The sequence below is a fragment of the Nymphalis io genome, chromosome Z, assembly GCF_905147045.1.
Source record: "Nymphalis io chromosome Z, ilAglIoxx1.1, whole genome shotgun sequence".
In the NCBI taxonomy this organism is placed as follows: domain Eukaryota; kingdom Metazoa; phylum Arthropoda; class Insecta; order Lepidoptera; family Nymphalidae; genus Nymphalis; species Nymphalis io.
Window position 1 is genome coordinate 3,725,834 of NC_065918.1, and position 26,204 is coordinate 3,752,037.

At 31.5% G+C, this 26,204-nt stretch overlaps 1 protein-coding gene across 1 annotated transcript in view; it reads left to right on the forward strand.

Moving 5' to 3' along the window:
* Positions 1-1,087: 1,087 nt before the first annotated feature.
* LOC126780603 (LIM homeobox transcription factor 1-beta-like) overlaps positions 1,088-26,204 on the forward strand; it is a 37,080-nt gene continuing 11,963 nt past the window's right edge. Inside the window, exon 1 of the mRNA XM_050505211.1 lies at positions 1,088-1,152. Coding sequence (XP_050361168.1) covers positions 1,088-1,152 — 65 coding nt within the window. The remainder of the gene's footprint in view (positions 1,153-26,204) is intronic.

The window sequence follows — 26,204 nt, forward strand, 5'->3', positions numbered from 1 at the left end:
TTGATCCAATTATTTAAATAATTTGTATATCGCTTTCTATAGTAAGTGTACCGAAAAAAGAGCTATGAAATTTATTCCACAGATAATCGTAAGCCAATTTTATTAAAGGATTGCATTCCAGACTTCCTTTTAGTTGATAGGATTGAAAGATTTGTTTCTCCTCAATACTCCGCCAACCGCATCCAGTTGGATCTCGTCACCTTCTTCAGGTCATCGTCCTGGTTGAAGATCGTCCTACGCTGCGTTTGCCTCTCCGCTTTCTCCATTTACGAATGCCGCCGTGACGTTTCGCTAGCCTGGATAGTCAGGTCTCCAATGCCTTGAGCATGTCTCAGATTTACGAGAACACCCTAAGACCCACCTTGACTCTTCTGTGGTGGAGAACTGTTATAGTCAACTGCCATTTTTCAAATGTATTCATTTAAGATACTATATATATAGATAAGAACAGTATCGTTGAGATTTGAAATACTTAATAGTTTTAAAAGCATAAAATACAATATTCTAAAAATTTTGTTTGTCTTCCTTAAAATACCTGCAATACTTCCGAGAAGCTATTTTAAAACGTTTACGCTAAGAATTGCGAACGTAATGCAATTATGTGATAGAAAGCCGTTAGCTCGAGCTTTTTAGAAAGAAAATTGTGTTAAAGATATCTCAGTTTTAAAAATTTTATAATTACACTTAAGAATTTCTTGATAAGTTAATTTATATTAAACGAATATAATGTACTTTAATAAAATGAAGCCTATACTTGGGCCGCTTTATAGTTTAATCATCCTGAACACAACATTTCACGGAGCGTAAATAGTATCAATGTTCCCAAATGACTTTTTTTGGAGACAAAGAAATTATAGAAGATGGATCTATACCCTACTACTTCTACTTTCAAAAGGTAAGCATGAAATTTTACCTCAATATGACCCACAATTTCCACAGATTTATTTTAAGATGTGCTCGAGGAGAAGTAGTCTTCATTCTAAGAATACTATCCATCAGAATATTCATTCGGATTTCAAAGAATGTACCTCCCTTTTAAAGTGTGCTTCGTCACGACAATGAATTAGTCCCAAGACCAGTCATCAAAATGGCTGGCATTGATTTTAGTGAAGACTGTTCTCACATGGACAGTTTTATGGCGCATGCTTCAGAGTGAGCTATGCTAGTCACTTAGTGATTTTAGCCCCAATAGGAAACCCCGTAACCGTCGTTAACAAAACGTGCTTCGATTATTAATTATAAATATAGTTTTCAGTGAGTTAAATAGTTTTGTTTAATTTGAGTATTTTAGAATAAAAATATTTATACACTTGCTCATTTATTATTTTAACATTAACTATAACCAACGGCGTGGACCGGGGCATTTGAGCTACAGCATCGTAGATCGAAAAACATGTATAAAGTAATTTTTTGTTCATTTAGGTCACTATAAAATTTATTAAGCATTCACTGTAAGTTCAATGCTTTTTATTAAAACAATAATCATCAATCCAAAATATAAAAAAAACATCCCTTAATATTAATTTTTTAACCAGAAAAACATTTTATGCTTCTGGCTTTAAAATCACGGACAGACCATAAATCTATTTATCCTTTACTTACAATTACGCGCGAACGAAGCCGCGGGCAACAGCTTTTATTTAATAAACGGAGAATAAAATAATGTCAGGAGGGATTTCATATTTACTGGAAGTTCAACGTCAGACGGTAGTTTTAAGGCGTCTTGAAGTTGATCAATTATTTATTAATAAAATAGTAAATTTGACAGTGAAATCTCTAAATAATCATTATATATTGAGGATTGTGACTATATTTAATTTAAATACATTTAGACGTACGCCAATGGGAAAATTTACATACATCGGCAGTGCGCCGCTGAAATGCAGGTTATTCGTGATTTTCCTGGAATGTGTTGGATTCGGAACAATGCGGTTTTGTCCTAAATTTTAAGTCACCGTTAAATTGAGTCGCAGTTTCATGTCAAGCAAATGATTTATTTATTTTCATTCAATTTAAAATCACAATGAATATTTAAGGTCATATATTTTTAATTCATTTTCGATTGCACGTTGTATAAAATTAAATTCTTAAATCAAAGAAGTCCTTCGTTTCTATTGGCTTGATGTGAAATCACCATTTCGTTAGATACGAGGCAAGCACTTTTTGCTTTGCTTTATACAGCATGGAATATACTCAGCAAATGCTTTAGAAAAAATACATTCTGTACATTTCAACAACGCTGCATGCTGTTATTTGCTTCCGATTACACTTCGTGGTCCAACATGATTTATACATATGCTCGCAGTGGATGGAATAATACATAATAAGTATTGGCGTGCAAGCGAGGTTCTTAATTATCTTGAAAACGAAGATTCATTAGCCGCTTCTAATCAATTTTAAATATTTTATCTGCACGTTGATGCATGAATTGCATGCATGCAATGAAATCAGCTTCCCATCTAATAATTATGTGAGAAAACGAAAGCTTCTCTCTCTCTTCTTTCATGAGCAACAACACGTTGCATACTCCAACGTCACTGACACAGCTAAATTGTAGATCAGATGGTATTCATGCGGAAAACGCGGAAAAAACAATTTTTTTAAAATAAATTTCTTCTTTATTTCCTTTCATTCCACAGCGCATATAAACTGCAACAATATTAAATTGAATGATTTGCTCGGTGAATCAACGCTCTGTAAAATAGCTTTCAGTTACTTTCCTATTTATTTCATACTAGCTGACCCGTGCCCACTTCGTTTACTTGTGATCGAGTGGCCGAACATTAGTAAAATTGTCTCGCGTATTTGATATTTTAAATTATCTCTTAAACTATGCAACCAAAAAACAAACTATTTTTTTCTAGAACTCAATTATATCTCATCGTTAAGGCCGCGTTCGTAAGAAACGTTTTTGTTCGACCGTATTTTCTCCGAATAATTTTCTAATCCCACTACTACGAAAAAGTCTTTTCATTTTTCGGGTTAATATATAGCCTCAATATATGACACTCACAAATGATGTGGCTTTCTATTTGTAAAATAATTTTCAAAATCGGTTAAGTCGATCTAGAGATTACCCCCTACAACCTCACAAACTTTACCTCTTTATAATATTGGTATAGGTAACACGTAACAACAGCAAAACGTGGCCGGATTTAGCTAGTAATAATATAAGTACGTAATAAATATCGTTTTGTAGAAACCATTTTATACCTATCTGTAACTTTATCAGTTAAGTTGCATTATAAAATTCAGTTTAAAAAAAATACGTTTTCCTTATCAATTGTTGTCCAGACGAGTTTGCTGCTTTATCGATAAGGGATATAATGCCTTCCTGTTCAGTGTTCTTTAACTAAGTTTTCGTATGCACATTACGAACGCGAAGCGGCGTGCTATCGATGGAAAATAAAAATCGCGATTAATTCATCCTTAATTTTCATTGATGGAATGTTATATAGAATATATATAAAAATCTTAAGTTAAATATACTCTAGTTTAGTAAGTACCTAGCTGTTTTGTGAATCAAGCTATGTTACTGAAATATTTTCAATTTCTCAACTCATTTCCAAACTCACATTGGCTTTCGTTTATGACTTTTAATTATTTATCACTTTAAATACCTACAAGGGCAGGTTTTGTCGAAATGGAAAAATAGCGTTTCGTTATCAGTATCAGTATCATTTCCATTTTAACTTGAGTTCCGCATCGTATTATCATTTAATATATTCTATTAAACAAAATTAAAAAAAAAAAGATGTTAAAAATATAAAACGCTCATGATTATGAATGAGTATAAAAAGCGAATAGCGTCAATTTTCATTTTATTAACGTGGACTCATTTAATTTAGTTTCAATAAAATTAACGCTTGGAATTAATAAAATGGTAATGAGCTGCTGGGTGCCCTCGACGAGGAAGGCGTAATTTATTAAAATCACAATCGTCATATAAATTGAAGGATTTAGTGAGAATGAAGTTTACTTTTTATCACGAGGAAAGGAGTTCTCGGGAGGTTCTCACTCAGGAGTTTATTCGAAGCATAGAGCGCCTGCGCAGTGAGGTTGATTTTTAAATTACTTTAACCGAGTTTGAAGTAAAAGAAAGAAGGAAAAGTGAACAATCGCCCGCTAAATAATACATGCTATTTCGACTCGTTAAAAACAGTCAATTGTACGACAAAGAAAAAAATATGAAACTTGGAAACCTACCACAATAGAACTAAGTTTAAATCGTATAAGTAACCTCCTAATTTTTTGGGGTCGTTAAGAATTAATTAGCAGTATTCGGATAAGATAAATATATTTATTTTGTTACCGAAACGTTTTGTTATGTTTTTATTAATTTCACTCGATATGTATAGTATTTTTTTTTAAATTATAAATTCTTAAAACAACCATCAATTTCGAGGTATCAATTTTCAATTAATGTGTGTTGGGCTTCACTTAACGGTAACGTTTTTTACCAAGAAAGCTGGTAATTAAAATGACTTATTTGTTAAAGTAAAATTTTTTTTTTCAAAATAACAAACGCGTATATACTGAAATAACATCAAATTCTTAATAGATTTTCACAAGGTAACCCCTCAACATGGTAGATAAGCGTCATATTCGCTTAAACTATAAAGCCTAATTAGAAGATCATCTTGAGAACGATAACAAGGAGCGAAGGATTCAATATAACAAATAGTACTTATTGTATGTATAAGTGGTATTTAACTTATTAAATTACCTCTCCTCTGTGCTAGTACCCCTTAGTACATTAGATGGTACCATTAATTTACATGGCACATTGTTGGCCTAACGGTGAGACACGTGAATCTTTAAAGAAGAATGCATTGGATAGTTAGCCTTGAACAGCAGTGGAATGTGTACAGGTGTTACTTTTTTCTTATGATGTATTTACATATCATTCTTACACTATATGGAGAGAGGACATCAGATTGACGCTGTGTATACCGATTACTCAAAAGCATTTGATAAAATTCCACATACGCTATTAATTAAAAAACTTGCATATACTGGTATACACGGCGATTTGCTAAGATGGATAACGTCGTATCTCCGTGACAGAACTCAAGCAGTCGCTGTCAAGGGACACATTTCTAGTTTTGTCCCCATAACATCTGGGGTTCCTCAGGGCTCTCACCTCGGTCCCCTATTGTTTAACATTTTCATTAATGATATACTAAAAAATTTTCAAAATCCTGACATACTTCTATATGCCGATGATACAAAACTATTTAAAATCATAAAAAGAAGTGATGACTGCTCAAACTTGCAATATGATTTGGATATTTTAGTGCAATATTGTTCATCTAATGGCCTACATCTTAACTTTGAAAAATGCAATGTAATAACATTTTCTAGAAAAAAAAATCCAATTTTATTTGATTACACAATTTCCAATCATTTAATTAAGAGGGTAACCGAGGTTAGGGACCTAGGAGTGCTTCTAGATTCTAATTTATTATTTGACAGGCATGTGAATAAAATTATCGCAAAAGCTTACAGTATGATGGGTTTCATATTTCGCCAGGGAAGAGACTTTAAGCATATCAATACATATAATGTGTTGTATAACTCGTATGTAAGATCTAATTTGGAATTCGCTTCAACGGTTTGGAATCCACAATACTCTAAGTATGTTATGGCTATCGAAAATGTTCAGAATAAATTTATTAGAAGATTAACGCGTAAATTTGGGTCCAATGCTATTAATAAGCTTAATATTTTGTCGCTTGAGAAACGCAGGGAATGCAAAGATCAGGTTTTTCTTTACAAAATTGTAAATAATTTTGTCGATTCAATGTACTTAGTCAACAACATTTATATCAAGTGCTCACATTCCATTGCCCGTTCAAAACATACCTTTTATGTCCCAATGTGTAGAACGAACTATGCTAAAAATCGCTTTTTAGTAAGAGCATGTGACAATCATAATAAACGCTACACTAGTATAGATATATTTAACGAAAATTTATTTAAGTTCAAAGAAGCTCTAAAAAACTGTATTTGTCAGTAATATACTTATCGTTTTTTTTTTTTTTTTTTTCTGTTTTAAATTATTTTTAATACTTTATTCATATATCTTAATAAATTGTTAAATAACTTGTTATCGTTAGGTTCACTCCATGTTTGTTTGTATAAGTGGAAACTTTGTTGGCTTAAGTGAAATTTATTTTGTTACTAAATTTTATGTATTATATTATGCTGTATGTTTCCCAAATAAATAAAAAAAAAAAAAAATATTATTATTTATTTACATATATCTTACTATTTCTTCTTAGAGTAGAGATGAGTAAAAGGACTATGTGCAAGCTCGGGTGTGCATGCGTGTAGGTACCACCCAAAGAATACATGTTCGCCAAAAAGGTAGGAAGGAGTGTAAGCCAGTGTAAATACAGTCATAAGGGCCTAACATCTTAGTTCCCAACGTTCGCGAAGTAAGTACTAATTCTATGGCCGGTGAGGATCATCTACCATCAGGTAACATATTTATGTATTGTAAATAAAATAAAAAATTCCTACGAATTATTGTCTATATTTTTTGTTTGTTTTACTGTTTTATTCATTAAAATATTATATACTTCAAGTAATGCCTATTTTAACAAACGAATCATTATTAAATATGAGCAATAGCTAACTAATGCAAGGAGTGCATTAATCGCATTACATTCCCACATTTACGCTATAAATAATTCATACAGTTTTGTATGACAGTGTTAGCCACGATCGGCAGTAGTTAATCCGTAGCTATTACCCGCACATTACGTAGTCATATTTTATATTATACAGTAACAATAAAGTCTCCGTTGCCGTCGACCCAGGCTTTAAAACTTACGTTCAAAAATTCTTCCATATTAACTGTGCCATTTTGAGCCCTATGATAAGTATAACAGCTCAATTATAAATAATTTTATTAAAATAATATTTCAAGCGAAACTGCACTCTGTGTTTATATTTTTAAAGTCTGTTTTGAATGTTGTGTTTGATTGGCATGGTTGTTAGGTGCGAGCGTAGTGACGGGTGGAGTAGGGTTACCAAGTTAGCAGAATTTTAAAGACAGGTCCCAATCAACAATTTAAATATATTATTACTAACATAATTTATTATAATATTATGTAAATACAGTTGTGTATATATATATACATATATATCAACTGTTACTCTTTAATGAGAATGTTGTAATGAAATCAAACACTTAATAAAAGTTATTTGAAACAATTATGCGTAATCAAACAAATCTAACGTATTTTATTAGTTGTCTGTCTAAAATATTTCATTAATTTAAAACAATACAACGTAAATCATTCTAAACTAATAATATAAATGCGAAACTAACTCCGCCTGTCTGAAAATAAAAAAAAATCTTTGATAGTATTATATACTAATAATATATTATACATACGAAAAAACTTTATTCAGTTATGCAAAGATTTATTTAATTTTGACTATTATAATATTGTCTTACAATCATTTCACTCACAATTTGACATGTATGCCTGTTTTTTTTTCATCATATAATTATGTCAGCTTTATCATGACTTATATTATATACTAGTGGTAGGACTTGTGCAGGTTTGTCTACTACCACCCACTCATCAGATATTCTACCGCAAAACAGCAGTACTTGGTATTGTTGTGTTCCGGTTTGAAGGATGAGTGAGCCTGTGTAATTACAGGCACAAGAGACATAACATTTTAGTTCCCAGGGTTGGTGGCGCATTGGCTATGGTTAACATTTCTCACAATACCAATGTCTATGGGCGTTGGTGACCATTTACCATCAGGTAGCCCATATGCTAAAAAAACGTTTTATGTAGGCTATTATTCTTCTCGAGCGAAGCTGAGCTGGGTAGCAAGTTAGTTATAAAGTAGCAATAAAAGTTATGCATCTGGCATCTGTTAACTTTTCTATAATTTCAGGCACCTGAAATTTGAACATTGCGTTGCATACGTTGCTATTTGTTTTTGCTGTTTTATAAGCTTGTTTATGATTACTTGAATTATCTCTCTGTCTGTATGTATGTAAGCCAATGAAAATTCGGTTAAATTTTTTTTTGTAATTAACTATGTTATAAGTTTTAAATAATGTTAATGTTATAAAAAATTGTTTCATAAATGCAGATTATATTTTTAATAATTTTGACTTTTTAAATAATAGCATCATAAGGATATTTATTCTGCAAATATCCACAAAATGGTTATTTGAAAGCATACCTACCGCCGCGTGTCGCCGTCGGCGCGACACACGTCCTTAAGCCAGCGCATACGCCGAGCGCCACTAAACGTCAACCGGCGATTGATAATTCGACTGCACCCCGTGTTTGCCAGCTTTATTGCCCTGGGATGTAACCATTGTTGGGTCCAATAAACCTTCAATAAATAGTGTCACCCGTTCTGCTGGGAAAAACAATATTTTTCCTCGGTTCGCGGTATTTGTACGCTGATTGCGAACGTATTTACAAATGCTATGTCAATGAAATTGCAACAGAGTAATATAACTCGCAACCATATTCAATTTTGTAGCTCGTGGATATATTGGTTAGGACAAAATTGCAAAATTAATACGCTATGCTCTGGATTAATATTAAATTTTCATTATAATTTAAATTGTTGCGTTTTGAAGTTATTTTATCATTATTTATTAAAAGCAATATTAAATTTCAGAAAGTACTATGTTAATGAATATTAAAGAAAATTAATAAAGCAAAGACCTTTATTTATTTTATAAAATTGGAGCCGTCTAAGAATGATTTGAGATATGTAGGTATAATTACTTAATATATTACCTCAATATCAGTATTGCTTTTAAGCTTACTGAATCACTAATATGCATCAATCTGTATAATAAAATTTACAACCGGCTGACAATTCACAAATCTTAAAACAAAAAAAAAAAAACTTACCATTCGAATCGAAATTTCAATAACACCTGTATAAATAAGTGAATCGTAACTGAGGCTATTCAAACTAATTGTAGCTTTACAAGGCATTCATATCATTATAATCCTGTCAGTAAGGGTGATAATTGCTTGGTGTATTTTCATTAATAAATTCATCCTCGGTTTACGCGTCAATCGTTATCTGGTGCTAACGTAAATACTGTAGATAATTTCGTCCGAGCACAATGATACAAGCTAGATAACGGTAAACTATTAGAATTTATCGCCAAATGTACTATTCCCACTGACGTCATTCTTGTTTACACGATGTTAGTAATTTATTGCTTTATTGAATAATAGAACAGCGTTTGGTTTCAAAGTTTTGCTTCAGATTCAAACTTTGCAGTGGTTATGCTTATTTTTTAGTAAGCTGTTATACTTATGATTATTAGTATTAACCAAGCAAATTAATTAATTTATTATATCTGCTAGGTAACTCACTAAATGTCACAAAAATTTAGCCCTTTTTCGTTAGAAATGTCATATACAATAAACTTTAAAATATCTATAAATAAGTGTTACTTCACAGACGATAGATGTAGAATTAAATTTTAAGTTAAAAAACATTTTCGGGATGGGAATGAAACTGTTATCCCATTATCGGTCTTCAAGTTTAAAAAGCGGACGCGCATGCATGAGTTCACTGGCGCTTGTCAACGGGCAGTCAAAAGCGTTTAAATTTCGATCGCTAAGGGACAAGTGCTAATATAGATGTTATCTGTGCTATAGACGCGCGCGCGTTCTCACGGGTGGCGCGTGCACGCTTCGTACCTGTGTAGATTAAAACATTATACAGACTGGGCTAGAGGTAAGAACTGTTTTGAAAAATAAATCTCTTCCTGCTTTGTTTTGTTAAGATATTTCTACTATTTCTCTTATACTATAAATAACTAAAAAAAAAAATATTATAAGTGAAGTGTGCATAATAATAAGAATGTCTGGATAGAAAATTGAAAAAAAAACTCGACATCGACAAAAAAGAGCTTAGAAAAATTATGGTGTTAAGCTCACGATAATTTTTAATTTAAATACAAATACAAAAAATATGCTTATTTTATATATAATATACGAAAATGCGTTTCTACAATTTGAATAAATTTATTCTATGTCTATCACACCCTATTTGTTTACTCCAAATCTGTTACAATGAATCTTTGTATGGGAAATTAGGCTACATGCCAGGCATGGGAGTATTTGCAATATTTGATATCAATAAGTACAATCCTTGTAACGTTAGTATTATTAGGGATATATATTGTCAGCCACGCTCATCTAGCGACTGTAAACACTGTTGCCAACTTTTTTATTAAAAACCGGAGAAACCATAATCCGTTTAATTCAAAACGTGATGATCCGAATAAATAATAATAGTCAAAATTGCATTGGAATTGAAACTGGAACGTACCGTAATTGAAATTATAAATTTTTTATAAAAAATTGTAGAAAAATATTCTACGTAAAATAATACATCTTAATATTTAAATAAAATCCTTACTGAGTTACTTTCAAGACAAAGCTTAAACTACGAGTGTAAGAAATTTACAGAATCTTGAGACCGCTGTTTCGCTATATAGATGCGCACTTATAAAGAACTATCCAAAACTTTGTCGTTACCACCTTAATCTTCTCAAATTGTCGAACCATTTAAAATGACTTTCTTTTTAGAAAATGACAGACAAATAAATACAAGGCTTCTTGAAAACTACTATTCACATGGAAATTCTTATCACAATAATATCTACTTGTTTTTGTTAATAATATATATGAAAAAAGTTTTCCTAAGTTTTTCTTAAGTTCTTTTTGTTGAATTAGTATACAAAGGTACTGTATAATAGATGTATGAAAGTTTTTTTTTATATTAACCGAAATATAAATAAAATCAAGAATAACGCAAAAATACTGGGGAAATTGTATGGGCGAGCTAGCGGTCGGTCGATCCAGAAAATAATTTAAGAACTCGTTTAAGAACTAAAAAATTGTAAAAATTAATTTGCAGATATAGTAATAATTTTTTCGCTAATATTTTTTATATTTTAAATATGTTTTTTTTTAATATAAAAAAACTCATCTTCATTGTTAACTCGGTTGTAATTTTGTTCTATTAGTCTACTCTAAAAAAGGTCTACTAGTCTACTTTAAAAGAGAAAGTTATATTGAAATCACAGAGACACTGAAATTTTATTTATTTGTATAGATTAAATGTTTTACAAAAGCGTAAGGCTTTTTTCTACTTATTGTTTATATACCTACATTGAACGCTGTGAATACCTGGCAGTGCAACTTGGTCTACTTTTTGAGTGCCTTGAAAGTTTAGCACTCAAAAGAATTTCGCCACGTGACAAACAAGGTATTTGTGAAATCTGATATTCGATTTATATTAGAATTATTTATACTTTTTCACTCATCATAGGACTTTAGCAGTCGTAATGCAAAATATACACAAACTGTAACAAACTACTTTCTGCCTGCGGCTTCGGTCGCGTTTAAGGAGAGGGCGGGGGGGTCTTGGCGTCGGCAACCACCCGTAAGCCATTCACCCTTCATGGGTGTGCATTGTGCGTATACTACTTATTTCTTTGGTATATATATTATTATAATAATAAAGTATATATGTATATTTTAATTAATATATTTATTTATGATTTCTTTGATAATAAATTTTAATACCTAACCATTAATTTCGCACCTGATGGTAAGTGGTCACCAACACCCATAGACATTGGCATTGTAAGAAATGTTAACCATCGCTTACATCGCCAATGCGCACCAAACTTGGGAACTAAGATGTTATGACCCTTGTGCCTGTAATTACACTGGCTCACTCACCCTTTAAACCGGAACACAACAATAACAAGTACTTTTTTTTTATAGAATAGGAAGGTGGACGAGCATATGGGCCACCTGATGGTAAGTGGTCACCAAACGCCCTTAGACATTGGCATTGTAAGAAATGTCAACCATCGCTTATAGCCAATGCGCCACCAACCTTGGGAACTAAGATTTTATGTCCCTTGTGCCTGTAATTACACTGGCTCACTCACCCTTCAAACCGGAACACAACAATATCAAGTACTGATGTTTTGCGGTTGTATATCTGGTGAGTGGGTGGATCCTACCCAGACGGGCTTGCACAAAGCCCTACCACCAGTGAACATATCCGTACAAACAAATTTATACAACATTTATAGCTAATAAAAAAAGTTGTCACCAACAAAATGTATTAATGAAAAAATATGTAATTAATATAAAATATTTAAATTCAATGATTAAGATAATAATATTCAACATGTAAAATAAAGAATCTGAACATACAGAATAAATATTTCCAATAATTCAGAGCCAACGCATCAATAGAGCTTACTTTGGTAAAAGCATTTTAACAATTATTCGACGTGACATACAAACCTAGCTATTTGTTTATTTTTTAATTATTATTTCGTTCATTTCATTTCAGTGTCCATTCATGCAAATATATTTGTCAATTTTAGGTTGACATCAAAGATAAAATCTGTTATGCGTTTTAGTTTAAAACCACGTCTAACCCAATTACCCAAAATAATGTTTTAAATGTTTTTGTAATAGATTAATAGTAATTGATACTATTTTTATTTTATTGAAAAGATAGGTGGACTAGCAAATGTGCTACCTGATGGTAAGTAGTCACCATTGCCCATATGGCATTGTAAAAAATATTGATCCTTACATCGCTAATGAGAACTAAGATATCTATTCGTTACACTGGCTCACTCACCCGGAACAGCAATACTAAATACTGCTGCTTGGTAGTAGAATACCTGATGAGTGGGTAGTACCTACTCAGACGTGCTTGCACAAGCCCGACCTTCAAATATTACGTACTTATGTTATTATAAAACTTCATATATGTATACATATAAATATGTATGTTAATTTACATAGACTGAGAAAGCAATAGCATCTCCTTTTATTTATGTTAATCTATTCAGTTAAATAGCCGAGATGGCCCTGTGGTAAGAACGCGTGAATCTTAACCGATGATCGTGGGTTCAAACCCGGGCAAGCACCACTGAATTTTCATGTGCTTAATTTGTGATTATAATTCATCTCGTGCTTTACGGTGAAGGAAAACATCGTGAGGAAACCTGCATGTGTCTAATTTCACTGAAATTATGCCACATGTGAATTCTACCAACCCGCATTGGAGCAGCGTGGTGGAATAAGCTCCAAACCTTCTCCTCAAAAAGAGGAGAGGAGGCCTTTAGCCCAGCAGTGGGACATTCATAGGCTGTTACGGTATTCAGTTAAATAGATACACAAAATACGACTCAAATACGTTATGCCATTATATATTACGTGTTTATATAATTAAAAAGTAATTTGTATAATATTTTATTATTAGTATTATGTTTTTAAATAAAATGGATTAACAGTAAGTACATTGAAAATGAAAATGAAAAAATAGTTTATTCTTTATCAAGTTGTACATAGCAAATAAAGGTTGGGACCCTCTAGTGAGTATAATATAATACTCGTGACAGAAGGAAGGACATTATTACATAACAGTTTTTGTAGGCGTAATGGGGTCACCAGTACGTGGCGTACTCATGCGACATGAGTACTCACAAAAGGAATTTATACTTTCGAAGAAATTAAAATTATAATCGTACAGGAATGAACTTATCTCTTTTATCCAAATGCACGAGGTTAGTAATTATTTTGTGGTACAAAATAAAAGCTTCTACAATAATTTCCTAGAACGTTCAAGAATGTTTATTATTTGTTAAAGAATGTCGTTTGTTTTATTTATTGCTTTTTACGTACAAGTTACTTCATGAGATAATACACATTAAGAATTAAATTTAAATACATATAATTAAATTATCTTATTTGTTAAAAGATGAAAAAAAACAAAAGAAGCTCTATTTCTATTGCTTAAAGTTTGAGGTATTTGGTTCCGAATCTGTAGTAGATTTTTGAAAATCAATAAGCAAATATTTAAACACTATCAAAATTTTATCAAAAAAAGAGTTAATTTAATCTGTTTAAAATACTTTTCTTTCAACATAATACTTTTAAAGCATTCTCAAATTAAGCCGGTACTTTTTAACTGTAATGTGTAATTTTCGACGGAATTCAATTTGCATTGCAGAATTTCATAGTACAAAACACAAAGGGAAATGCTACCTATATAAATATATGTGATAGGTGACTCCTTCCTCTATATGTACTTGTTATTAGAATAAGCTTCGTAAAATGTTTGGTTTTAGGTTTTTAATATTATATTAAAAAAAATATTTTATTATCTCATTAAAACAAAAACGTTATTTCTCGTTTTGTCTCTGTCAAGTTCAGCGAAAATGAATGCTAAAATATGCGGTAAACGAAAGGCGTTCGTTCATCTTGATATTCGTGTAGCCGTGTATTCTTGATAATATAGCAGTGTTATTAAAAACGCAAACGCAAAACGCATACAAATGTCTAGACCACGTGCGTCTTCTCGTCACAATATTGGCCACAAACGTTTGCTACAAGTTCGTATTGAATTAACGAACGTTAGTATAAAAGCCAGTCAATGCTTTGATTGCGCTAAGCAACCGTATCTACGTAAATATGTGTCAATGGAAAACTCAGACTGGATATCAACGTATTTACTCGATATTTACTCGAGTTTGTACGGATTTTATCTTGTGCTATTATTTAATCAATGATTTATTTATTTATTTAATAGGAACACTAACAATATACATATTAAATGGTGGCATACATAACATCCAAAGAGAAAAAATCAACTTCTGATATTAAGTGTACACAACATTTACAAAGTATCGCGTCAAAATAAAATAAAATAAAAAATAATTATTATTGACCTATGCTTTCTTCATTAACATAAATACAACAAAAGAAAATACAAAATACATCAAAAAAATAAAAATAAACAAACAACAGGATCTCAACGCACGCACTATTTTGATGATGGACTCGCTGATAAATTAGCTTTTTTTAAAAGTAATGAAGCTGTCATGAAAAATGTCAATGCCATGTATATCTTTTGTTAATTCACTATGTCGAGCAGATATGCGCACTAGCCAGCCAGCCAGCTTTCCAAGACGAATTTTCGTGATAGGGATATGGAATATTTTAGTTTCGAGGATGTTTGCGAGGAACAGTAAAGGATATTTGATAAAGTTGGTCGCTGCGCACCTTATTGTGAATAATTTTATGCAAAAAACATTGATCGAGAATATCCCGCCTATTGCGAAGACACATTAATGATAGATATAAACATTCGATGTTAAGTTTTTCATTTTCCAGCTAAATATAAGTTGTAAGGTAATTATGTATTTATTTTTTCTTATCGACAAATTGTACTAAAAGCCTAAAACCATAACATTGATTAAAATACGATAAATGTCAAGATTTTAAATATAGAGATAAGAAGGATTCCTTATTATTCGCTAGTTAATCGTTATAATTCAAAAAATTAAATATTTGTATTGTAAATAATAATGATTGTACTGGATGAGTCAAAACATAAGATAGAATCTTCAACATTTCTACCAATTAAAAAACATCTTTTTTTAATTGGTAGAAATGTTGAGTCTTATTGACGAAGGGTTGCGATTCGATTTCCGAAACATCGATACCAACTAAAGTCAATACAAACAACTTAGAACTTTTGAACTTTCGCGGTGAGCAAGAATTTGATCTCATCGATGTCTCACTGAAGACGTGGGGAAGTTCCGTATAGTTTCGTGTTCGCGATTCCGTACTTTAAATTATTATTTCTTTAGTCAATTTTATTCATTGAAACAAGTTTTAAATATTAAAGATATCATTGTTAAGTGACACCACCTTCAAGTAGTATTCAGAGTAAAACAAATCGAATTAAAAGCTTGTAAATGTCTCACAGCTGGGCAAAGGACTCTCTCTATAAATCTCATCATCATCGTCATAAACGATATTCATAAGTAATCCACCTGTAATCTTGAAACTTTACATCCATAAACGGTGGCCCCATTGAAACGTAATATCGAAATAATGAAAAATTCGGAATGGAATACATTTCGTATTTTTCATCACGCCAGCTGCGCCGCAGACAATATCACGATATTGAAGACTTCATTGAAAAAACATGTTTTTCAAATTTATTTTTACGAGTACAAGACTTGAATTGTGTTTCGGCCGAAAGACATCTTGTCTTTATAAGAAGTTTTGTAAGATTTATTAAATTTAAAACTTTACTCGTAGATAATCAATTGAAGCATTTTTTTAAATAGTTAAATGAGAAAAAATATATGTGTGATTTAAGTTAAATATAGTTTCCTGCCACAGGAATCCAGTTACGAACACATAACTTAGGTATCAATTCCACGAAGCGTAAATGTTTCATTTTAGTTGTCCTTCAAACTTAGTCGTAGTTTAGAACAATAACAACATACAACATACAGTAATTTAATATATAATTTAAAGCTGAAATATGAAGTCAAGAATATTTAAAGTTTACCAAAAACTATGAATCAAATAAAAATGGAGTAAGCTCCAAGCCTTCTCCTTAAAAAGGAGAGGCCTTAGCCCAGCAGTGGAATTTTTACAGGATGTTACTTTACACTTTACAATTAAATATTTTTAGCAGTGGTATGTTTTGCAGACGCGATACATGAGTAGTGCTAATTTAAGCGAATTTTCTAAGATTGTCAAGTAAGTTCTCATTTTTGGCAGCGCTTCGACATAATACTACAAATAATACAATACCTTTTGTTTTGGTAAGAAATACGATTGAAAAACGGAGTTTAACAATTAGTTACGGAGTTAATTTGGTACTTTTAAATTATTTTCCATTTCGTTCGTCATGATATTTGCCTAACTGTCGTATGAAATGACCGGTTTGATTGACGCCACTCATCGTTGAGCGGTCAGGCGCTCTGGGCGGCCTTTCATAAAGACTCCAGCGGCGCTCTTGACTTCGTATCTCTATTGAATATCGCCAATATGAGAGAGATTTATTCATTTAAAATCTCTCACTCAATCAATCTCTTCATTTATATATGTTATTTCTATATGTATATAGTAAATATTTTAAAATTTTAAAATAAATAAATGTATTTTTTATTGCTTTCTAAGTACCTATTAGCTACAATATCTTCTTATTTTCCGAAAGTTATTGCACTTTGCCGTGGCATTATAAAGTTATTGCATGTAAACCATCAATAAAACACAGTAAATAATATACATATATACTTATGTATGGATATAACATGCGTTTAAATACAAACCTAAACAAGTAATATACAAATATTTATTGCACACATATTCCAGTACAGCAATAAGCCAATGTTCGACCGACTGTTTGAACAGCGCCTTAAGGGCGGCGATACACCACGGGGCTCCAATAATGCCCTGACAATAATATGACTTAAAATCCCCTGTGATAGGCAAAACCAGCGCCTTGAAAATTTTGTATATAAATCGAAACTCACTATTTATTTATTCTAGTATTATAAAGACGTAAAATTAATTTTTTTGTATATTTGTTTGTAATGGATAAATTCAAAAACCGATTTAAAAAATTCTTTCACCTACAGAAAATTACATTATCAGCAAGTAACATAGGCTAATTTTCAAAAAGTTAGAGATCGCTACGAAAATTGCAATAAATGTAACCAAATTCATTACTTGGCGCGCGCTGAGAAAATTATTGATGACATTTAAAACAATGTATTACATGTTTATAGTACTTATCATTACCTACAGAAAGTCCGCGAGGCTATATAGATATCTAACTATTTAAGTCACAATAGCTTTTTATGTTCCATTCGTATGTACCATGTTTACCAGTGGTAGAACTGGACAGGTATCACTTATCACATATTCTACCACGAAATAGCAATACAGTAATTATTAAGTATTAGTAAATTAGTTAAGTATTAGTAACAGCCTGTTAATGTCCCACTGCTGGGCTAAGGCCTCCTCTCCTTTTTGAGGAGAAGGTTTGGAGCTTATTCTACCACGCTGCTCCAATGCGGGTTGGTAGAATACACATGTGGCATAATTTCAATGAAATTAGACACATGCAGGTTTCCTCACGGTGTTTTCCTTCACCGTCAAGCACGAGATGAATTATAAACACAAATTTAGCACATGATAATTCAGTGGTGCTTGCCCGGGTTTGAACCCACGATCATCGGTTAAGATGCACGCGTTCTAACCACTAGGCCATCTCGGCTTTTTAGCAATACTTAGTATTGTTGTATTCCGGTTTGAAAGGTGAGTCAGTGTAATTACAGGCGCTTTAGCGATGTAAGCCATTGTTAATATTTCTTATAGTGTCAATATATATGGGTGGTGGTGCGATGTAAAATCAAATGCCAGTGCCTACCTATTATAATTAAAATAAAAAGATCATTTCAAGAGTTCTGTCAGATAATGTGGGATGAATGGAAGATGAGCTCACACACAGAAGCCAGACAGAACTCTAAGAGACCTGAAAAGAGCGTTTCAGTATCGGTGGCTTTCTTAATGTATGTTAGTTTTAAAATAAATAAGCCTTTCGTAATATCCACTAAGATAAATCATTATTCAAACCAGACGAAGTTAGGGCGGGCCGCTAATACATTTATAAAGTTGAATTTCCGTGTTGTAACTTGCAAGTGCAATATCTCTATATATTTATATTGAGGGAACTTATTTATGTCTTTTAATGAATAACACCTAATTTAAATTTTTGATGTTTATTATCATATAAGTTTTAATTATGTACTACTACATTTTTTACGAGCTTTAGATTACATAAAGTTATAGATTTAACTAAAATGCATATAAATGAATAAATGCGTATAATAGTAAATAATTATCGATACTAATATTATAAATGCGAAAGACACTGTCTGTTTTTCTGTATCCTTGTTACTGTCTTTCACGGCTAAGCCACGGAACCGATTTTGCTTAAATTGAGTACGAAGCAAGCTTGAACCCTTAGAATGGACATAAGTTGTTTTTTTTTAATTGCCTATCGAGAGGGTGAAATCACGAATGATGTTTTGTATACAAGTTCTACAATTTTGAAATTTAAAATTTACTAATAGGTACTTAGAATATTTTATATGTATAATAAAATGACTTCAAAAATTGGAAGACTTTGCGAGATCATTGGATATGGACTTTAAATAAAATAGGAGTTTATTAGAAAAAATTTATTATGTCGCAGTTCATTACCTACATGTGAAATTGATTACCTCTATGAATATACCGTGACTAAATCTATAAATCTTCACCAAATTCGAAATTTGAATTTATTTCAAGAACTAAATATAACGATAACAAAATATTTCATGGATTCGCTCGGTGTATTCTAAAAAATATGCAATGTTAACCGCGTCGTTGTAGAAAACGCAATAAAAATCTCGACCTACGGCAAAGCTGACGTTATTAACTATTATAAAATAACCGATCTTTTACTCAGATTTGGCCCCTTTGCGTCAATAAGCGCGGTCTGCTACGGCCCACAGCCGTTCAAGTAGAGACAAAACGAACGGTTTTATAGCTGAAAGAGATTCAATAAAGTCGGGTAGGGTCCGAACGATCAATAACATGGAAACGAAACGTTTTCACGAAAATGTTTGTATTAACCGACTTTAAAATAAAGAAATTTCTCTTTTTTATTCGTATGTTATAACGACCGTTTTTTTTTGCAGATAAATTATAGTAGATAAAATCGTTTAAAAATATTCTTTTTTTACATACATTTGCGTCACTAGGCGTTTATTTTTTAATTAATTTTATACTACATCACTAGTTTCGTTATTCAAAGCAGAAATGCCGCGTGTAATGCTCGCACCACGTCAAAGCTAATGAAATAATTTCTCCTCATACAGTTCAAGAAATAAACATTATAATTATTTTTAACATTTTACGGATTTTTATATTAAGTCTAAACAAATAGATAAGTAAATATATTAAAAAAAAAAACAAAAACGAAACGATTACGTTTGATTGTTAAAAAAGGAAAAAATTAAAAATGTATTCTATATTGTTATAGTTGAACGCGATCAAAGTCAAAGAAGTCGACAAGTCTATGATAAAATCACTAAATGGTAACCAAAAATGAGCTATTTATATTTTGGCTTTGTAAACTACCCCCAACGGGCACGACACGTGACAGCCACGTGACACTATTTAACTAAAACCTTCCCGCCCCATTCATTTAAACGTTATCCATCTATAAGTTACATATTGAATTTCTATGTTACAAATAAGATAAATATGTCACCTGTTTTCGCCTTTAAGCATGAATAAAATTACTAGCGGAACGCAATTTACGCAACTTATTATATCGTCAAACTTAATTCAGTAAGCTGTTGAATGTTGCACTGATGTACAAATATTATTTTTACTCTTGTCTAAAGAGTTTTTAAAGATGAGTACACATAGGCACCTTTTTCGTCATGCCGCCCGAAACAAGCCTGCTTCGGGCTACAAGTCAGCTTGTGAACAGTACCTATAGCTTTGGACCACTTTATAACTTAGGTTTCTATACTTTTGAATTTAAAAATTCTTTGGACGGTATTTACAATCACAGTCTGCGGATTTAGGAAGTAAATACAAATTCCATAAGTATTTTCAAAACACAAAAATTAAGCAATAGATAACACTAAAACAATATGCATTTTATGCTTACTATTATTTTAGCAGAAGCAACGCACTCCTGAATTCATCAAATACTTTCAACAATTTTCATTATTAATTAGCTAAATGTGGTGTTTTAGTTTCAATATTATTAACGTACGAGTACGTGTGAAACAAAGTCGTGGCTTACGAGATTTTCCTTCCAAACTCTTCTGTGATATTTTTTTCGTTTTTTTTTTCGCACGAATTAATCTTATGATAATATAACTATCCAAACATAACACAACACTCTGGTTTAAAAAATATAAAACCCGATAACTCTTAGAAAACAAAAGTTTTTTTCAGTTTAATTTCATAAAAAAAATTAGTTTCAGGTATCAAATAATACGTCTTTAGATAAATTGGCACTAGTGTTAGAGAGGGCGGGGGCTTTTCATACTCTGTTTCCTCAGTTAGCATTTATCGATATGCGTCCTAATTCCAGCGAGATTTTACTTTTGATAATTTTTAAAATCGTTTATTTTTTCTTAGACACACACAAACATAACATATTTATAACAAAAACCAATCCCTTTTTTACATAAAAGTTATTTTATTTGTAATGGGAGTTAAATACTAATTTTGTCTTGACAATGACAAAGACATGTGCAACTTATGGAATACTTGTATTCGCCCAACGGGGCAGATAATAGGTATGCAAAATCTAGTCTACATGCTTCATTTGGGTTCAATTTTGCTTCATACCAAATTTCATCAAAATCGGTGCAGTGGTTTAGCCCAGAAATTTAAAAGCGTAACAGACAAAGTTACTTTCGCATTTATAATATTAGTTTATATGTTGAACGTTTTATATTCAGCGATTTAATATATTTTGCAACTAATGAAACCATATATTCCTTTGTGTAAAGTCCGAAGCATTGCAAAACATTTAATATATTCAATTCAACTCAATAGTCAATTTTATTGTCCTAAATTGTAAATCGCTGAAATTGAAATAACGTTATAAAAGTAAATAAAATAGTGACACAGGCTTTGAAGCAACTTTTATGAATCAAACTTGCCTTTTACAGGCGACGTAGAACTTTTGTTTTGGTAGAATTTATGATGAAGTATTTTGAAATTAAAATATTTCGGCAATACCATGTTCAAGGCTTTTATACGAGTGTCACGTTTTAAATATAGTAACAAGATTGTATTCTAATGTTACTGACTGTTATTATTTTATTAAATACTTATAATTAAAGTCACGGGATTTCCGACAGATCGATGTTAACACATCGAAATCGATGGTCATTGAATTATTTTATAATTAAAGAAAACCAATGAATATATAATGATGTAAAATAATTAAAAAATAAGAGTATTGTTAATCAACAAAATATTTATTTACTTATTATTATAATCAGCATCGAATTTTATTATAGTAGGTATACGCAAGGGACGTACAGAGAGGAGGCGGAGAGGGCATGGCTCCGAGGCGCTATAGATGTTTCACATCAAAACATTACTAGTATTTAACTGATAAATAAATATATACAGATATATTTATATTGGTATCGTAATTTATATTAATACTTTTGACTACCTCGTCGGTATTGTAGTTTGATCTAAGGCCGCAGATCCCGAGGTCTTCTCACAACCAGCCCGGAAGAGAGTACACTCCCGTGCCTCGAAAAGCATGCAAATGATCCTACGCTTGTACTCTTTCCGGTCGTGTCGAATTGCCGTCCCATCGGATTATGAGAGAGAGGGAATAGAGAGTGCAACTGTGTTTGCGCACTCACTTGTGACCTATGATATATCGCAGTTGGCTTATATCTCTTGAGATTGGCCGCGTTGGCCGAAATCGGTCAGAAGGATATTAGTCATTAATATGGGCTATGTTTGATTGTCAAGCGATACTTATTCCTTTAATGAGTTTTTATCAAGAATTTAGTTGTAATTCAATGCGTTGACAATCAATTGAATTAAAACTTTGTACAGTTGTTGTATGTAACCACGTGTAAGTTTCTGTCTTAACACCAATAACTTACAAGTGGCATTAGCTAGTGTGCCATAAATACTTAAACATTATAGTTAATTCTTATAATTGTTCTCTCTAATATTCTGTATTCTAAAATTAAAAAACTTACCATCATTACTTACAACTTACATTCATTAAAAAATCTTGTTATATTATTATGATAAATATTGTCAAAAAAATATCAACTATATTATTTTCAAAATTTGTTTTATTAATTATGTAATAGTGATAAGTAATAGTAACAACCTGTGAATGTCCCACTGCTGAGCTAAGGCCTCCTCTCCCTTTTTGAGGAGAAGGTATGCTCCAATGCGAGTTGGTGGAATACACATGTGGCAGAATTTCAGTGAAATTAGATTATAAGCCTGCATGTGGCTTCCTCACGATGTTTTCCTTCACCGTATAGTTTATGTATTAGTTTAGTATATTTTTTAATTAGTTATGTATTATTGAAAATATTTATTTCCCCCGATTTCGTCCGAGTTGAAAAACTATATATCTTGGTAGATAATTTGTTGTAAAAATTTTTGATACCCTAGGTTACATTATTGCAATTTCCGTAGGGATTCCTAATTTTTTGTTAGTAAAATATAGCAGTCACTTGCTGATAATGAAGCTTTATTTTTTAAATTGATTTTATAGTTGTTGAATTTATCCATTACAAACAAACATACAAAAAAAATCAAATTATATCTGTTTATAATATTAGTATAGAATATATATAGATGTTGAATTATTTATCAATTAATAATTAAATTGACTATATAAGCAAACGGACAGAGTTACTTTAGGATTTTTTTTATTATATATAATTATTATAGATGATTAAGATTTTACCTTAATAAAATAGAACTACGCTTTAATAGTTACAGAGTGAATGATTTAATAAGCAAATAATTGTATCGTTTCTTTATAGAATTGATTCTAAGCTTGGTTTTTATTTAAGCAGACGTAACAAACATTGTAACAGTCTGATCTTCAGCGTCACGCTGCGCCGCCTGTGCGTCCCCTAGGATTAGTAAGGACTCTCGCGCACGCGGCGCCCCACGCCATCACACGGCGATTAAATCTTTCCGTACGAATTGACTTTTATTTACATTTAACGACTGGCTGGTTACGCGATACGCAAACTTTGTTTTAAAATGTGCTATCTGTATTTAAGAAATAGTTAGCGCCTTAACGATGTTTGTATCTGACTAGTTTCCGCTCGCGACTTTGCCGACGACGACATGAATTCAAAAAAAAATTTTATGATTATCGATTGAGTATTTAGGATATAAAAGCGTAACAAACAACAAAACTTTCAATAACAAACACACTCACATTCAGGTTTATAATATAAGTAAGGATTTATTTATCTATTGATATATCTATTTCAGATAAATAGATTTCAACACTGTTCACCCTAATGCCATAAAAGTTGGCGCATATAAATAATTATGTGTAATTTATAAAAGAATTTTTAATGGAGAAGCTTTTTATACAGACCGCTATGTTGTGACGCGCCGCAAACCGCAGCGCATCATTTACTATACCGTTCAACCGGTCACCAAAGCAAAGGGTATACATATATTTACATACATATATACAGCTGGGCATTTAGAGGTTTTACATGTCCTGTGAAGTATAGAAGACACGCCCTGACCGACTGAACTGAACAATCTTATATACCACTCATGATACAACCGCTTACAGTATTATTTGAAATTTAAAAAAATAGAATAAAGTGAAGCTTTGCAGCACTTATCAAATATTTTACTTGAAAATTTTGACTCAGTTAAATAAGTAGGTAATCAATTAAAATTTATAGGTTGAGGTAATTGTACTTCTGGCATTAAATGTGATATGTTTTAAGCTTACTAACTTACACCAACATATTTAATTACGCATTTAACACAATAAATATTAAATAATATGAAAATGAGTCTAAAAATAATCTTACTCATTGTCAGATTAATAAAGTCTCGCTTCAGGATACGACTATTAAAATTCCTGGATTTATATTTCGCTTTTAAATTTACTTAGAATGAAGTAATATAAAATTCAATTTACATTCCTACCTACAAGAGCAAGAACTCATCGAGACAAATGAGAATACTTAAAAATATCCATCCAACAGAGAGATGACTAAGCGATAAGTATATTTATAGGTAAATGAGATTCTTTGCAATATTACATTTGTTGTGGTAAAAACAATTTATTATATCTCGTAGGACGATTTCAACTTAAAAAAAACTATTATCTTTTAAATATATTGACAGCTAGTAGATCAAAATAAGACACATAATCAAAGTAGAAATCTCAAATATCACAAAGTCAATTCAGCGTTAGCAGATCTAAAAGGGAACACATCCCTATGTTTACAGCAGGGGTAAGCCGGACCCTTTTCGCATAAGATTCCTGACATTTCAAGCCGATATAAGCATAGTTCCCTTGATATAAGTTTGAAAATTCTTTGAACCTGTTGAGTATTATAGATCACCCGTGTCGGCGGCACGTGTGCTGCATAGCCTTTATTGACGTGAAGCAACCCAAAGGCAAATTAAATTCCACCTGTTCTTAAAACATAGCCGTCTTTATTGGCCCTAAAATATGGTTTATTCAATCATAAACGTAATGCTTAAGATATCTGATCAATCAAAATATTATATAGTATTAACATTGAGAACATATTTAAAGAGGAATAAAATGCGACTAATAAGACAGGTATACCTGGAAATTAAAAAATAAATGGCAGCGTTTTTCTTACCTATTGAATGTGCAGTTAATGTCTAGCTTCAATAATATATAAAAAATCATAAAAGTAATGAATGGGTGACTAATATTGTACTAGGTTTACTTTCATACGATTATATTTAAAAAAATAGGTTATGTTAAGTTAGTTATTCAATAAAAACATTGATTCCAGATAAAATTTTAATATTATCGAGTTATAGTTGGTTTTTAGGGGCTTGCCATTAAGCATTAGTTGTCAACCTATTAAATTGTTTCCATTTTAACGCTTCCAGGTAACTGTTAGTTACTGATTTAAATACTACCTAACTATATCTTACTAAGAAAAAGGTAATGTATTTATTTCGCTTTAATAGAATCAGTTAGTCATTATAGTCTATACCAATTGAACAGTGAAGACAAATAAACAACATGACATGGTCGAAATTCAAAATAATATGTTGTATTCAAGTTGGATTCGGGGAAAAAGGATATTTTTAATGTCGTCAAAGTTGTTATCAGAAATTTGGAAATAAAATTAAATCAGTTATAAATAAAGATAATATATGAATTGAGAACGTTAATAGAGGATAATAGACATAACAGAGATAGAATGTGTCGAAATTAAGGTATTTTTATTGTTACTACAGAACATTACGTATAAATTTTAAACGCTTTAACTGAAATTCACGTTTCTGTTACACGAGCGGAAAAAATAACGTTTTGACGGAATGCAAATTCAATAACTGTCGAAAACGATTAAATCGTGAACGATGTATACGGTTGTTCGGAATACGTTTTTTTTTTCAATACTAAAATCACAAACCGGGCAGGATCATTTCACTGGAATATCTATGGACTATTTGGTTTAGCTCGTTTTCGATTGGAATATTCATCAATACCTAAACATACAATTGCGTAGTCGG